Genomic DNA, 13691 nt, shown 5'->3' on the forward strand with positions numbered 1-13691 from the left:
CTCCCTCTCGCACCGGAGGTTTAAGTTGCTGGCCCCTGCTGCCGAGAGGAAGTAGCCGTTAGCTCTCGAGAGCTTTCATGATGGACCTCAGGAAGTAAAACTGAATGAAGCCTTTCGATGGTGGTGAACAGGCTGTCAATCTATAAGACATTTCTGACCATCAGGAGAAACTGATCAAGATGCTGTCTCTTCTGGGGGGAACTGAGGGCTCTGCTGAGGCTGAGGTCCAGCTGAGACTAGCTTTGTTGAACCTGTCGATGAATGACAGACGGCTCTCGTTGTTTGCTTTCCATGCAATACGGACAATTCTTCTTAATGACGAGGCAGCATTACACAATTCATTAATTGCTACACCATGGGCCTCTCTTAAAATCTTCTATATAAAGTAATATCGAATTTCCCTATTGTCTATGGAAACGCACACAAAGTATATCCAACGACTGATTCAATGTTTTTGAAAACATCATTAATATTTTATCTTGTTATAATACTTCCAATTTTTAATTTTTATATAATCTGAACTTTTGTATTTTTTACATAAGCATTTTTAAATTTGTACGATTAATAGTGTTATATCCATTTTATGATTGCAGTTAAATGGTAGATTTGTTGATATGTATTTGCCTGATGATGGCCGATAGTGGCCGAAACATGTAGCAAAGCCACAGCTGAACGCTGACTTTGATGTTTTACTATTTGTTGTGTTGTGACGGTTCATTAAAGAGTTGTATATTTTAGCACAGCAGGATGCATGAAATTAAGATTAAGATTGTATGAGTGTATGTTATGTTTGTGTCTGTGTACGAGTTCCATATGACAAAAGATTCTTATCTGGATGATTAATTAGACACCTTATACAACAATACCACATCGAGAAGTTGTCATTAGGCCAACTTCACTGATAACCTGCTACTCGAGTGTTTCCTATACAAAATAGATTGCGAAATAAATAAGTCTTAAGTATTTTTAGCGTCTATAAAGAGGCTATCAATCAGATATCTTTATTATTTCAGTGTCTTTGATCAGGTAAGCATGATCTGTTTTAATTTGTTCAGCCCGGAATTAACGAGAGAATTTGGAAATATTCTGAAGAAAATCAGACTTTTTTAAGGTTACTTTCACAGCTAACTCAGTTGTATTTAAGTAATTTCTGTCTTCAGACTTTCTAATTGCTCAGCCCACTGCAAGATGTGCGAAATTTCCATAATGCTGCATCTCTCTGGCAACGTCGAACGATACTCTTTGCTTTTAAAGTCGGTTTAATTGGCGACGCCCTCAGTATCGAGACAATTGAACGGAGTAGAATAAAATGATTAATGAATTTTGAGTAATCGGGACAATGAAAATTTGGAAACAGAAGCACTTGAAGAAAAGCTGCCCAAGTGTAACTCTGCCCACCACAGATCCCACATGACCTGCCTATACCTTCACCACGTTCGTCCCTCTGTATGAAAAAAAAAGAACTTCCCTCTGGAAGAGGAACTTTAATTAAATTTAATGCTTATATTATTACCAACGATTATAGACAAAATATAATACTGCATGATCCAGTGTATATATGTATGTATGGTTAAGGGGAACCCCCACTTTTCTTCCGAGATAAGGTTACTTCCCTTTCCGTATCACAAAATGCGACAGCTAAAATTAACCCGCGGATACTAAAATTAAAAAAAAAAAAAAATTAAATAGGCCTTATACGAATTTAATTAAAGAATAAGATGAGAACAAAGATTCAACCCTATTTAAAACTCTGCCGCAATAATTAAAAAAAGAAGTAAAGCTGTCCCTATAGCAGGCTATGAAGACCCATAGGTTTGTGAGACGTCGAGGCTCCCATATTTTGTAGACAATCAGCTTACAGATGACGGTGAAGTTGCCAGCCTTACACGCCGGCCGCCTTTTACTCCACAGGAAGATTTCTGGTACTCATTTATATTAGAGGCTGAGTCGACTCCAGGGCCATAGAGCGGCTGGAAGCATTAGGTCAATTGAAAAATCTAGCGACCTCATCGGGAATCGAAACCTCGACCTTCCGACTTGTAGCATAGTGCCTCAACCGACTATGCCACTGCGTGCACCTGTCGTAATAACTGTATCGCTTTAATAGGCGAGTCTTCGGAGAGTTCTAAGACAATTCGCACGCATAATTGCATCCAATTTTCACAGAAATACGAGGATGAGATGAAAAGGCAGTGATACTAAAATAGGGGGGAAACGAGAAATGCTTACAGTTTTTTTTTCGGAAATCCCGTAAGAAAGGGAGATTACTTAGAAGACATGATCATGTGACAGGCTAGTATTAAAACGAATATTGGGAAATGTAATGTGGAATGAACGCAACTGGAACGCGATATAAACTGTTTTTTGAACCCCGTGAAGAAATTTCAGGTCATATGAAAAGTGAGAATTTCTTAATCACTTCAATAACAATCGAGTTTTGAAGGAAGACTGCACAGTGGAAGTAAGTTAGGTACATACCTCACACAGTCTCATTTCAGTGTCCTATCACGTTTAGAAATTGCGACGAAGAAGTTCATATGATCTACGGCCCAAATATTAATATCAGACACGCGAGAGGAGACAGATAACAGAACCTGACTCTCTTATTTTCCATAAGCTGTCACGAAGATGTTGAGATTCCTGTGCCTTCTGATCCTGACGACTGCGTTTGCAAACAGAGCCACCTTTGACAACTACCAGGTGCATCGCGTGGTGCCTGAAAACCAGGAACAACTTAATATTCTCAAGGATCTGGAAGACGACCCAAATGGCGTACGTATACTCTATTAGGAGGGTGTGTTTATTGGGAATACCAGGAAAATTGTGAACATAAATTTATTCACAAATATAAGATACTTTCCTCTACATGGAAATTGGGTTTCCATGTTTACGGAACAATATCCATTATAAGACATAGAGTAATTACAAGGCTCATTAAAATAAGAAATAAAATTAGGCATTATTATAAACTAAATATTGACCTAATCACTGTCACTAAATTACTGTCATATAGATGCACAATAGTTTTATTTCAATTTTGTATTGAGGCTCATTTCGCTTGTGTTCTTGTTGCTTCTAACGCCAGTCATAACCACGGTTCCCCACACTCCACCCCTGATGTTATTTTCACTGTGAATATGATAAAGCCGACAGAGGGAATCTACAGCGTAAAGGATGATTCGAATTACATTTGAGGCCTGATATTCCTCTTAGTAACAGAGATCTGACTGTTTTCAGAGGTGAGAGACGAGCAAAGCTTGTTTGAAAACGCACTATAGACATAACTGGGCTCGCACTCCAGACATTCTCTGCAGAACGCGAGCACCTAGACATGTATGTCGCAATATGACTTACTTGACTTAATTTCTTTAGTTCCGAGCGGAACATAGAGCTGCTGTGAAATTTCTCCATCTTTCCCTCTGGTTTGCCAATGCCTTAACCTCTCTCCAGGTCTTGAGCCCACTAGTTAGAGTCATAATAACTCGAAGATAGCCTATGGCGAATTGGGTGTGGCGGTATGAACGAGTTTGATTCCCTACAGGCACAAGGATTATGCCACGCACCACGGCATCTCGACAGTCTCTGAAGTCTGTTCAGCCCCCTGTCCAATATGCAACGAGGGCTACATCTCCGTCATAAAGTGACTGGAGCAAGAAACTGATGATTTGAGCCTGTCTAGTGCCGAGGTTAAGAATGTCAGAACTGCAGCATACGTCTCTGTGGCGTGGTGCTTCACACACAGAGATATTGGGTTTAAGGACTTTATCCATCGTCCTGGTTTTTAAGATAACTAAAAAAAGCACGACGTTTCGGAAACTGGATCTGTTTCAGTCCTCATGTGAGGGAAAAACACCTATTCTGTTGGGTCCGAAACGTCTTAGTTATCTTAAAAACCAGGACGATGGATAAAGTCCGAAAACCCAATATCTCTGTGTGTTATACACCATCGTCAGAATCCTATAGTAACTAATTTAAATTCAATATAGAAATACTTGAGGTAATAATCACGTTATAATACTATCTTTGTAATCCAATTTTATACTAACCAATCAGATTGGTGTAACAATAATTCTGTATATTTGTGTATTTATGAAATATAAGGTTAGAATTTATATCAAACTAAAAAATATTTGAAACTTTCGTAATTTCTCCTCAGTCTTTCCAGAGGAATGCAAGACTCGCCTTCGTTAAAATCCTTACCTATTTACCATTCATAATCATTTTACCAAATAATTCGGCATTATAACGTCTTCAGCTGAAACAGTGTTGTTAGATAACTTAATAACTCCGCAGTTGTGAGCAACCTGACTAAATTTACGTTATTACAAAATCCCACTCCTAACCGATGTGTAATTTCTTAACTCCAGCTGAGTTTCTGGGTGGGTCCAAGCCGAATCCAGAAAGCCGTTGACATCATGATACCACCCCATATGCTGCCACGATTCAACGACATTTTGGCAAGCATCAATCTAAAATCCGAAGTTTATATCGGCAACGTACAGCAGTAAGTAGAACATAACTTTTGCTTCATAAATTTGTCACCAGTCACCTTAGCTTAACTGTAACCGTTTTGAGACCTCAACCTTCTTCATCGCTTCGCACGTATTTCCTTCCTGTCTATGGGTGACTTATTACAAACACTAATCGATTTGCTTGAAACCTGGTAATAATTTAATGCCATTTGGGCCCTCGTAATACGGTGTTAATTTATGCAATAGCTACGCAGTCTGGACATCAGTTTACGTTGGGTATCATACCAGATAACAGAAATAGAATGTCACAAAATTCGTCAGGAAGACAGGCACAACTCGGCGTTGCTTCGGAATGCTTCGGAATCAAAGTCAGAATTAGTGGCGGTTTGTATTGACACTCCGTTCAGCTCCCACCAACTCTATGAACTTGCTTCACTGTCTCAGCAGACTATTATTTCATACGTACGTAGAATGAGTGTCGATTACAAAGTTGGGTGTTGCTCTTTAGTCTTCTTTAATTTACTCAGTGGTTTTCATTTTGTTTTCCCGTCATTCTCTCGGTCTTTCAAATCGTTGACACGAGTGGAGCTGGACAGTTTTCGGAAATGGCAGTGGTCCACTGAAAATAAAGATAAAGTTGACCCTCTGCTTAACTAATCAAACACTACGCGTGGGGGAGTGGTTGTGTAGCTCCATGTTTTCGTAATATCGGTACTAGTTGGAGGTGAGTGGTCAGCTTCACGCCCCGGCCTCTTTACCTACAAGAATAGAGCTCCCGGTACCCATTGGACAGGAGGTTAGGTGGACCCCAGAGCACGTCTGAATTACGTGGACAGGAGAAAATTCTTGATCCAACCGGGACTCGAACTGCAGCCCTCCCCATCGCCCAACCCATAGCCAGTCACTATACCGACTGTGCAATTCCGGCTCCTGGTCCGTTGAAACTAGGAACACAAATATGTTTTTATTACTGGAAACCATCATTTGACTGTTCTCTGCACTAAGAATTTAATTGAGGAANATCACCGCCGTGAAAGCCTCAAATCTTACTTAATTGAGGAAGTTTTAATTCTTTTTCTTTGCTGATAATCATTTTTCACCAGTACTCCATAGGGTTACAGATCTAAAGTGTGTGATATGCCCTTCCAGCCAGCACATCCTCACTGTCTTTGACTTGGCACGCAGTAAATAACTTAGCTGAGACTGAAAGTTCTTTTGTTTTTTTCAGTCTCATCGACACGGAGCGCCCCAAAGTAAGGCCGACGGTTGATTTTGGCTGGACAGACTACTACACTCTGGACGAAGTAAGTGTTGCCATCTGATTGCTAAATACACGTAAACACAGCTTCAAGTCTCATGCAAACAACATTTGACTGATGCTGCCTGCAGCATGCAAAAAACTTGGAAGTAGGATGTGTTTTACGTACAAAGGCTGCTTATTTTTAGGTTTGCATAAAATAAATACCCGAGAAAAACTTTGTTTCAGGTTTAATGCTTATTATAAAAGATTATTAACGCCGTCCAGTGTGATTGATGAATTTTGTGTTTTTTTATATTTTATCCTTTACTTGTTTCGGTCAGAGCGACCATCTTCAGAAGGACATTATCAATACATTCGGAAACTACTATTACAATGTCATTGATCATTATCCATACATATAGACACTACTATTACAATGTCATAAATATAAAATACTATCCCCTAACAATTACTGCGATGGGCATGAATTTATTAAAACATTTATAAATTATTGTAATTAGTATACTTACAAGTATGGTTTTAAAACTATTTATTACAATCTAGAACTAATTTGGTTCGTGTCCTTTATACTGCCTCTCTTTAAAGGAAAATGAGTGTCTACCGCCTCGTCATTCCCTTGTTTGAAGAATTGTCCAGTTTCGGGCCTCGTTGTGTTATGCAGTGACGGACTAGGATGAACCAAACCAAATTTAATGCTTATATTTGAGTAGCTGACCAAATTGATAGCGTAATTTAATCTTACTTCATAATTTTCATAAACATAACCTTTTCTGTCTTTATGTTTTTTATATTTTTAACTGTGATGATCCAACATTACAGATTTACGCGTGGCTTGATTTCCTGAACGAAACTTACCCTGGGGTCGTGACTCCAATTGTTGGAGGTGAATCCTATGAGGGTCGACAGATTCATGGCGTGAAGGTGTCCCACAGGGCAGGAAATCCTAGCGTCGTTTTGGAAGGAGGTGTGTTTCTGTATCTGACAACACAAATCGATCATGTTGTTTCGGAAGACGCTAAAAATGAAAACACTTGTTAAGGGGACTACGATGAACAGAAGTATTGTACATTGTTGTGCCTCTCTTAACGCATATATGAATTACACTTACCATAACCAGCCTCTAAACACGGGCCAGTCGAATCACGGCAGGCCTACTAGAAACTTCCACGTCATCTCAATCAGTTGCATGTGAGTGAAAGAGCTAAGAAATAATAAGTAGCAACGTTACATGTGCCATGATGTTGTGAACGTTGACATAACATAATTTTGTGTTTGAGGCAGTGGGAGATATAACCATACACATTCTGTTGTCCAGGAATCCACGCCCGAGAGTGGATCAGTCCCGCCACTGTGACATACATTCTGAACAAGCTGCTGACTAGTCAGGATCCAGTGATGCAGGACCTGGTACAGTCCTTCGACTATTACGTCTTCCCTGTCGTAAACCCGGACGGCTATGTGTACACGCATACAACGGTAAGAAACACATCTTCTGTTTCCAAAAAACTACTTAAATCAGCGAATTACTTCGAGATTTGTTTTTTACTAGAAAATGAAACTTTTATTCCTAAGAATTTTATTCTCAGCTGTGAATATGAGCAGAGATTGAAAATCTTAAAACTGCAGCCTTCATATTCACAACATATTTCAGTTAAAAGTCTCGGCTTTATAAACTTAACATAATTAATTTCCGAAAAAAATCACTGAAAGAAACCTGTCCCGACATCTCTCTATAGTTAAATCTAATTATTATGGCATTTTCAAAGAGACAAATCATGGAAGTATTATATCCGAAGTGTGTTGTAAAATAAGTGGTCATGGAAATTGTTAAAGAATATTATCTTTACAAATATTATATTTCTGGATATTATCCATCGTCCTGTTCTTGTTAAAATAATTTTCGGAGAATACACTCCCTCTCCGCCTTCAGGTAAAACCTACAGAGTTAAGCCCAATCGATAGAGCCAGTCCTTTTCTCCGGACACCTGCACCAGCACAAGTTACACAAATCATCTGCAAGAGTTAAGACAAATCATTAAAATATTATTAATGTACCATCGTCACAAACGTTCAGATAATACATGTATTATCTTTATGAAATACTGAGGATTCTCCTTTCATTCTCTCTTGTATCTGCCTTCTTCTTTCTTTCGTTCCTCCTTTTCTCTCTTCTCCTTGCTTCCTTGTTTGCATGATTCTTTTTTCTTTATTGATTTACGTATTTACGTATTTTTCCCCTAAAGAATGAATCCATTGAGTGTTGCAGGACCGCACATGGAGGAAGACCCGCAGTCTGTCAAACAACCTTTGCTACGGGGCGGATCCCAACAGAAACTGGGATTTCCATTGGAAGGGTAAAAACAACACGAATACCCAGATTTTCAATTGTAGATGTAGGCTAGACCATGAAATGTTTAACAGAGAACTAGTATTGATATTCTTAAACATATTATATAGTCTTTTTAAAATGAATACAATTAATTATCCATTATATTATTTCACTATGGATGTGAACTCTGTAGTTTTATACACACTCTATGTTTCCGGAACAGAGGCCGGAGCCAGCAGCTCGCCATGTTCTGATTCGTACGCCGGAGAATCTCCTTTCTCCGAAATAGAAACCAGAAGTCTGGGAAGATACCTCGACGACATCTCAGACAATCTTGTCGGGTATTTGGATTTCCACAGTTACAGCCAACTGCTCATGTTTCCTTATGGCCACACGCACGAGCATGTATCCAACTATGATGAGCTGGTGAGTTGTGTCTTATTTCCTATGGGGGAAAGAACTACTTTCAACTTTCAACTCTCTGAGCAAGTTTACAACGACTATAACCCCTCAAAAACTGAGTGACTACCTTTTCCCTAGCGGAGCCGGGATAGCGCAGTTGGTATAGCGACTGGTCACGGGCTGGACGACCGAGGGGTCGGAGTTCGAGTCCCAGTGGGGACAAGAATTTCACTACTCCATGTTGTCCAGACTGGCTCTGGGGCCCACCCAGCTTCCTATCCAACGGCTATCGGGGGCTCTTTCCTCGGGGGTAAAGTGGTCGGGATTTAAAGCTGACCACTCACCTCCATCTATTGTCGAGGTCAAGAGAAATTGGATATATACATCAACTCCCCCGTGTGCTTCATGGCGTAGTGCTTAATTAGTTAAACACAGGGATAGTTTTACCCTTTACACTTTCTCTGTCCCGTCACAATCTGTAGAAATACTGCCACCTCTTGCTGCTCAAAAAGTATACATCTAATCCCCTGGTAACGACCATGGCAGGTTTGGTCATACACCGGGTATGAGTATGGAATGAGGTTTAGATACCTGTAGGAACTTTTGAAAATTTTGCACAGGAATCGTGGCAATATTTAATACAATCTCTTTCTTAAGAATGGTCTCCACGCCTATGCAGAATATTATACCCAGAAACTACATTACTCTACTTCACCCCTACTATCGTATCTTAAATCCATTTTGCGCCCATACGAGAATCAGAACTCAGAACTGATCTTACTAGTAATTCCGCTTAGATCGTACCTCGGTTTTCATGGCTCTGCCAGCCTAGACTTGCTCATTTTAACAGTGCAGATGACTGATAATTAGCCATACAATTCAGTGCATCACTTCGTGGAACGCCTCTCAGACCGCCGGGTCATGCTTGCAGACTTCCGGTTATCCAGGCAGCAACCAGTACCCCAGCCGCAGCTTCTAGTTGTCTCGGACCAACAGAACCTCTGTCCACGAAAGGGATGAAAAGCCTCCGCGGCCTATTGCACCACTGTTTTAATCCCTCAGACTGCTTGATCAGCAGCTGTCACAGTCTTAGTCAGCGTGGGTCATTGAACAAACACCAGGATTTCCTTCATTAAATTCTACTCTTAGAGTCTATTTCTGAAATTCTTCCTGATGCCACGCTGCTTCTGTATCAGACTAGAGGCCTCTAGCCCTAGTCGATTACATTGGTCGCGCGGTCTGAAGCATAAACCGTCTTCGACCATTCGAACACTGGGATCGTGGGTTCGAATCAAACTCGAGGTATAGATGTCTGCGTGCTTTTATTCTGTGTGTAGGTAGCGACAATGCGACGGGCTATTCCCCCGTCAAAGGAGTCCTACCGACTGTGTATATATTAAGACACTGAAAAAGCGGCCAAAGTCCACAAGGGTTGTAGATAGATAGATACTCGTAAATAGATAGACAGAGAGATAGATAAATAGATAGATAGATAGGTAGACAGGCAGAGAGGCAGACAGGCAGACAGATATATAGGTAGAGGCCTCTAATTATGGAGAATTGGTCCACAACACTAAGTTACTGGAAAGCTTATTCTGACTAGCATACAGAATGCAGATAAAAGATAAAACGAAACTGAAGTAATCCTTTTTAACTTCTCTAGCAATAGATATGCTCTTATAATTGGACAATATAATTCCCTTTGTTCCAGTTGGCTGTCGGTTTGGATGCCGCTGCAGCGCTAGCTCTTAACAACGGGACTCATTACGACGTGGGCTCCATATATGACGCAATTTGTAAGTGCAAGCTAAATATAAGTTGTTTTTTTTCCAAGACCACGTCGTTTTCACTGAAAATTATATCCAGCCAAGTGTAACTGTTTCATACATGTAATCTTAGCACGTAATTTGAATAATCCTCCAGTAGACGTCCTAAGCAAACACTATTTTTTTATTGCTAGTGGGGTGGGACTAAGTCCCTTGTATTGCGGCCACATCTGGCCTATTGTACCAGCCCCAGATGATAGGTGAGGGTGATTATGGAGCAATTGGTGGAATGAAGATTGACAGGGGAAACCGAAGTACTCGGAGAAAACCTGCCCCAGTGCCACTTTGTCCACCATAAATCCCACTTGACCAGAACCGGGATCGAACCCGGGCCCCCTCGGTGGGAAGCCAGCGACTAACCGCTTGAGCTATGGCGCGGCCAGGCAAACACTACGTGTCTGTCGCTAACTAAGAAGTAGAAAAGTTTAGCAGCAATTGGTATCATGACTTCCTACCATCACAGATTGACACGATCAATATTTCTTAGAAGAAAAGTAGCATACAAAATGCAGTGCCTGTATCTGTTGAAAGATAGCACTACAGAAGAGCTATTTATTACATAACTGTGAGCAGTAATTTTGTAAATTTAATACAAATATTTAGAAGTGTATGAGAGAAAGATAATGAGGAACTTCGTAACTTGTACTCTTCTCCAAGTATAAATAGAATGAGCAAGTCAAGGAGGATGAGATGGACAGAGAATGTAGCACAAATGGGGGAGAGGAGGAATATATATAGAATATTGGTGGGAAAGCCGGAAGGAAGGAGACCACTTGGAAGACCAAGACGTAGGTGCGTGGACAATATTAAAATGGGTCTTAGAGGGATAAGATTGGACGGTATGGATTGTATTGATCTGGCACAGGATGGGGACCAGTAGATTACTCTTTTGAACACGATAATGAACCTTCAGGTTCCATAAAATGCTGCACAATTGGCAGCTTATCAAGAAAGGCTCAGCTGCATGAGTGAGTGAGAGAAGGAAGTCATTTTGCTCATCCCCTTACAGACAGATAGGAAATTTAAGAGTCTAGACTGCAGAAATTACTCTTTTCCGGATGCAATGATATTAATTTCGGAATCTCATTACTCCTTTATCAAACTTACTGATTCTTAGGTGGCATGAGGTTACCCTTGGGTCTGCATTGTCATATGATTTAGAATTAGATGGGTAGATGTTATTGAATGGCACGCCATATGGAACTGAAAGAAGACAATCGAGACTTGCTTCAAGGTACTACCCCACAACTGGGAAACCTACGTTAGTATAACCGATAATCCGTTTAGATTCGAACTGAATATCTCTAGAAAATGAGTACATACCATTATCCTCGGTTTCTTTTTTCAGAATACTCTCTGCATATTTCATAGCAGTGTTCATAAAACTGTGTGACCCATATCGCCAATGAGGTTTTTGTGTCGGTTGGGTCAAATGAAAGATCTCGGCAACAAGAACTTCTATTAAAGATTAATATAGGCCTATACTGAAATGCACATAACTGTTCAAATATACTTCTTGTAAAAAAGGGAGGTTTATTTTTGTCGCGACGGGACTGAGATGTGTTTGAAAATATCTGTGGGGTGCAAGTTACAGAAGTTTGAGTATCTCTGTTCAGTAACCAGAGTCGGTTAGTTGAGATTTGAACTCTGAGCTCTGCAAGAGGAGTGGCCTATTGTAAAAGGAGAACCGCCTTCCTCCAGGGAGCCGTGAAGTTTTTCGGGGGCCTAAACTCGGGCCGATAACTAAAATACTGAATTAATTCTGATCTTAAGAGGGTAAATTTTGTTACAAACATACATGGTAAAAAATATGCTTTATATATAGGTATATAGCATTGACTTTTATTAATAGGGTCTATTTTTTCGATGCTGTCAAATCACATTTTATGCTTACAAGTCACTTTCTGTTGGCTTGGGCACCTGAAACTCTTATTGGCGTTAAGGGAGCCACAGAATAATACAGCAAACCCTCGTTATAACAGGACCGGATAAAATGGATTTTGGATGTAACGGTCAATATATAGCTGTGTACGATTGCGGAGTTTTAGAGACGCTAGCCACAAAGGAGATTTTATGATTATAAATCTATTTAAAATAAAAAAATAACCTTTATGTAATCACATTCTGTTTCTGTGTTTACTGCGTGTATTCACTATGTATCCTGTGGTGTACTTCTGTGAATACACCTTCACTCGGTTATGGTGGACACTGCTGATAACAGACACCCTGCCCCCCCTTCACCATTAGTCTGTTATAACGAAAGTTTTCTATAGATTGTGGTCATCAGACTACTACCACACTGTCTGTTAGTGACAGCCATATCTATTATGCATCTTACCATACCTCGCGTCCCGCCAGATGGCCTGTAAATATGTGAGAAATAAGATTTTGTTACAAAAAGTCTCCCTCTATCTTCGAACCCCTCGTGTATGTTGTATCTCTAGATCCGGCCAGCGGAGGAAGTATCGACTGGGTGCGAGGTGTTCTCGACACTCCTTACACCTACGTATGGGAACTCAGGGACACGGGACGTTACGGCTTCCTGCTTCCAGCCAGTCAAATCATCGACACTGCCGAGGAGACACTCAACTCAGCCGTTGTCATTCTTCAGCACGCGAAAGGGAGACTCCGTGGCAGCAAGAACAACGAAGTTCAAGACATCGCAAGGCCATAAACTGCGCTGATGAAAGGAATTCTGATTCATGTACAAAGGGTCACATTAATATCAGTCGATTTCAATTATACGATAAATAATCTGAGAATGCATATGTTAAAAACAATTAGGCCTAAGCCACTTCTCTATAAGTTCTTGTTGCTGTATATCATAGATTAATTTTGTGACTTTCGCAAGTGCATAAGGGATTTTATGTCATTCCGTAAAATTATCTGGAAAATAACGCATTGATTATTGAATGAATTGTGTCTGAGATTGTTAAAATATAATGTGAAACCACGTACTGAAATCAAAGGATCAATAAATATATTATTAATTGTTGTTTTACTCATTATACCGTCTTCACCTCTTGTCCTGTAGCGTCTTCTCCATTTCTAAACTGATATTGACAAGCTATTTGAAGAATTTAATTGGGTCCCACATTTGCGAAATTACACTGAATAAAAGGATTATAGTGATAATTGGCATTGCCTAAATCTATCAATCATGACAGCTTTAATCTCCTATCTAAAAGAGTAAAGATTATATTATACAGTATTATATTTTTTCCTTGGCACTACAGCCCCACTGGGCCTAGGCCTACCTCCATGAACTCCGTTCACTTCGGTTTTCCTAGATCTTACACAGACGGTAGGACTCCTTGGGCGAGTGATGAGCTCGTCGCAAGGCCTCTACCTGTAGACAAAGACAGGAAAACGCACACAAACATCCATGCCTTGAGTGGGAT

The 13691-nt window shown here is 40.2% G+C and overlaps 1 protein-coding gene across 1 annotated transcript; it reads left to right on the plus strand.

The window, feature by feature from the left end:
* The first annotated feature begins 2618 nt into the window (after positions 1-2618).
* Positions 2619-13253, plus strand: LOC111861575 (zinc carboxypeptidase). The gene is made up of 9 exons (XM_023846245.2): positions 2619-2772; positions 4368-4504; positions 5701-5776; positions 6553-6697; positions 7049-7209; positions 8000-8087; positions 8286-8488; positions 10176-10260; positions 12735-13253. Exons 1-9 carry the CDS (start codon positions 2629-2631, stop codon positions 12962-12964), a joined length of 1269 nt encoding a protein of 422 aa, XP_023702013.1. The 5' UTR covers positions 2619-2628; the 3' UTR covers positions 12965-13253.
* Positions 13254-13691: the final 438 nt, after the last annotated feature.

Source organism: Cryptotermes secundus, unplaced genomic scaffold (assembly GCF_002891405.2).
Source record: "Cryptotermes secundus unplaced genomic scaffold, Csec_1.0 scaffold2113, whole genome shotgun sequence".
Classification (NCBI taxonomy): domain Eukaryota; kingdom Metazoa; phylum Arthropoda; class Insecta; order Blattodea; family Kalotermitidae; genus Cryptotermes; species Cryptotermes secundus.

Excerpts from the sequence above, each read along its gene's own strand:
- LOC111861575 (XM_023846245.2), top strand. The coding sequence starts at position 2,629 with ATGTTGAGATTCCTGTGCCTTCTGATCCTGACGACTGCGTTTGCAAAC. Across the intron at positions 2,773-4,367 it reads TGGAAGACGACCCAAATGGC|CTGAGTTTCTGGGTGGGTCC; the intron begins GTACGTATACTC and ends TCTTAACTCCAG. Across the intron at positions 7,210-7,999 it reads ATGTGTACACGCATACAACG|GACCGCACATGGAGGAAGAC; the intron begins GTAAGAAACACA and ends TGAGTGTTGCAG.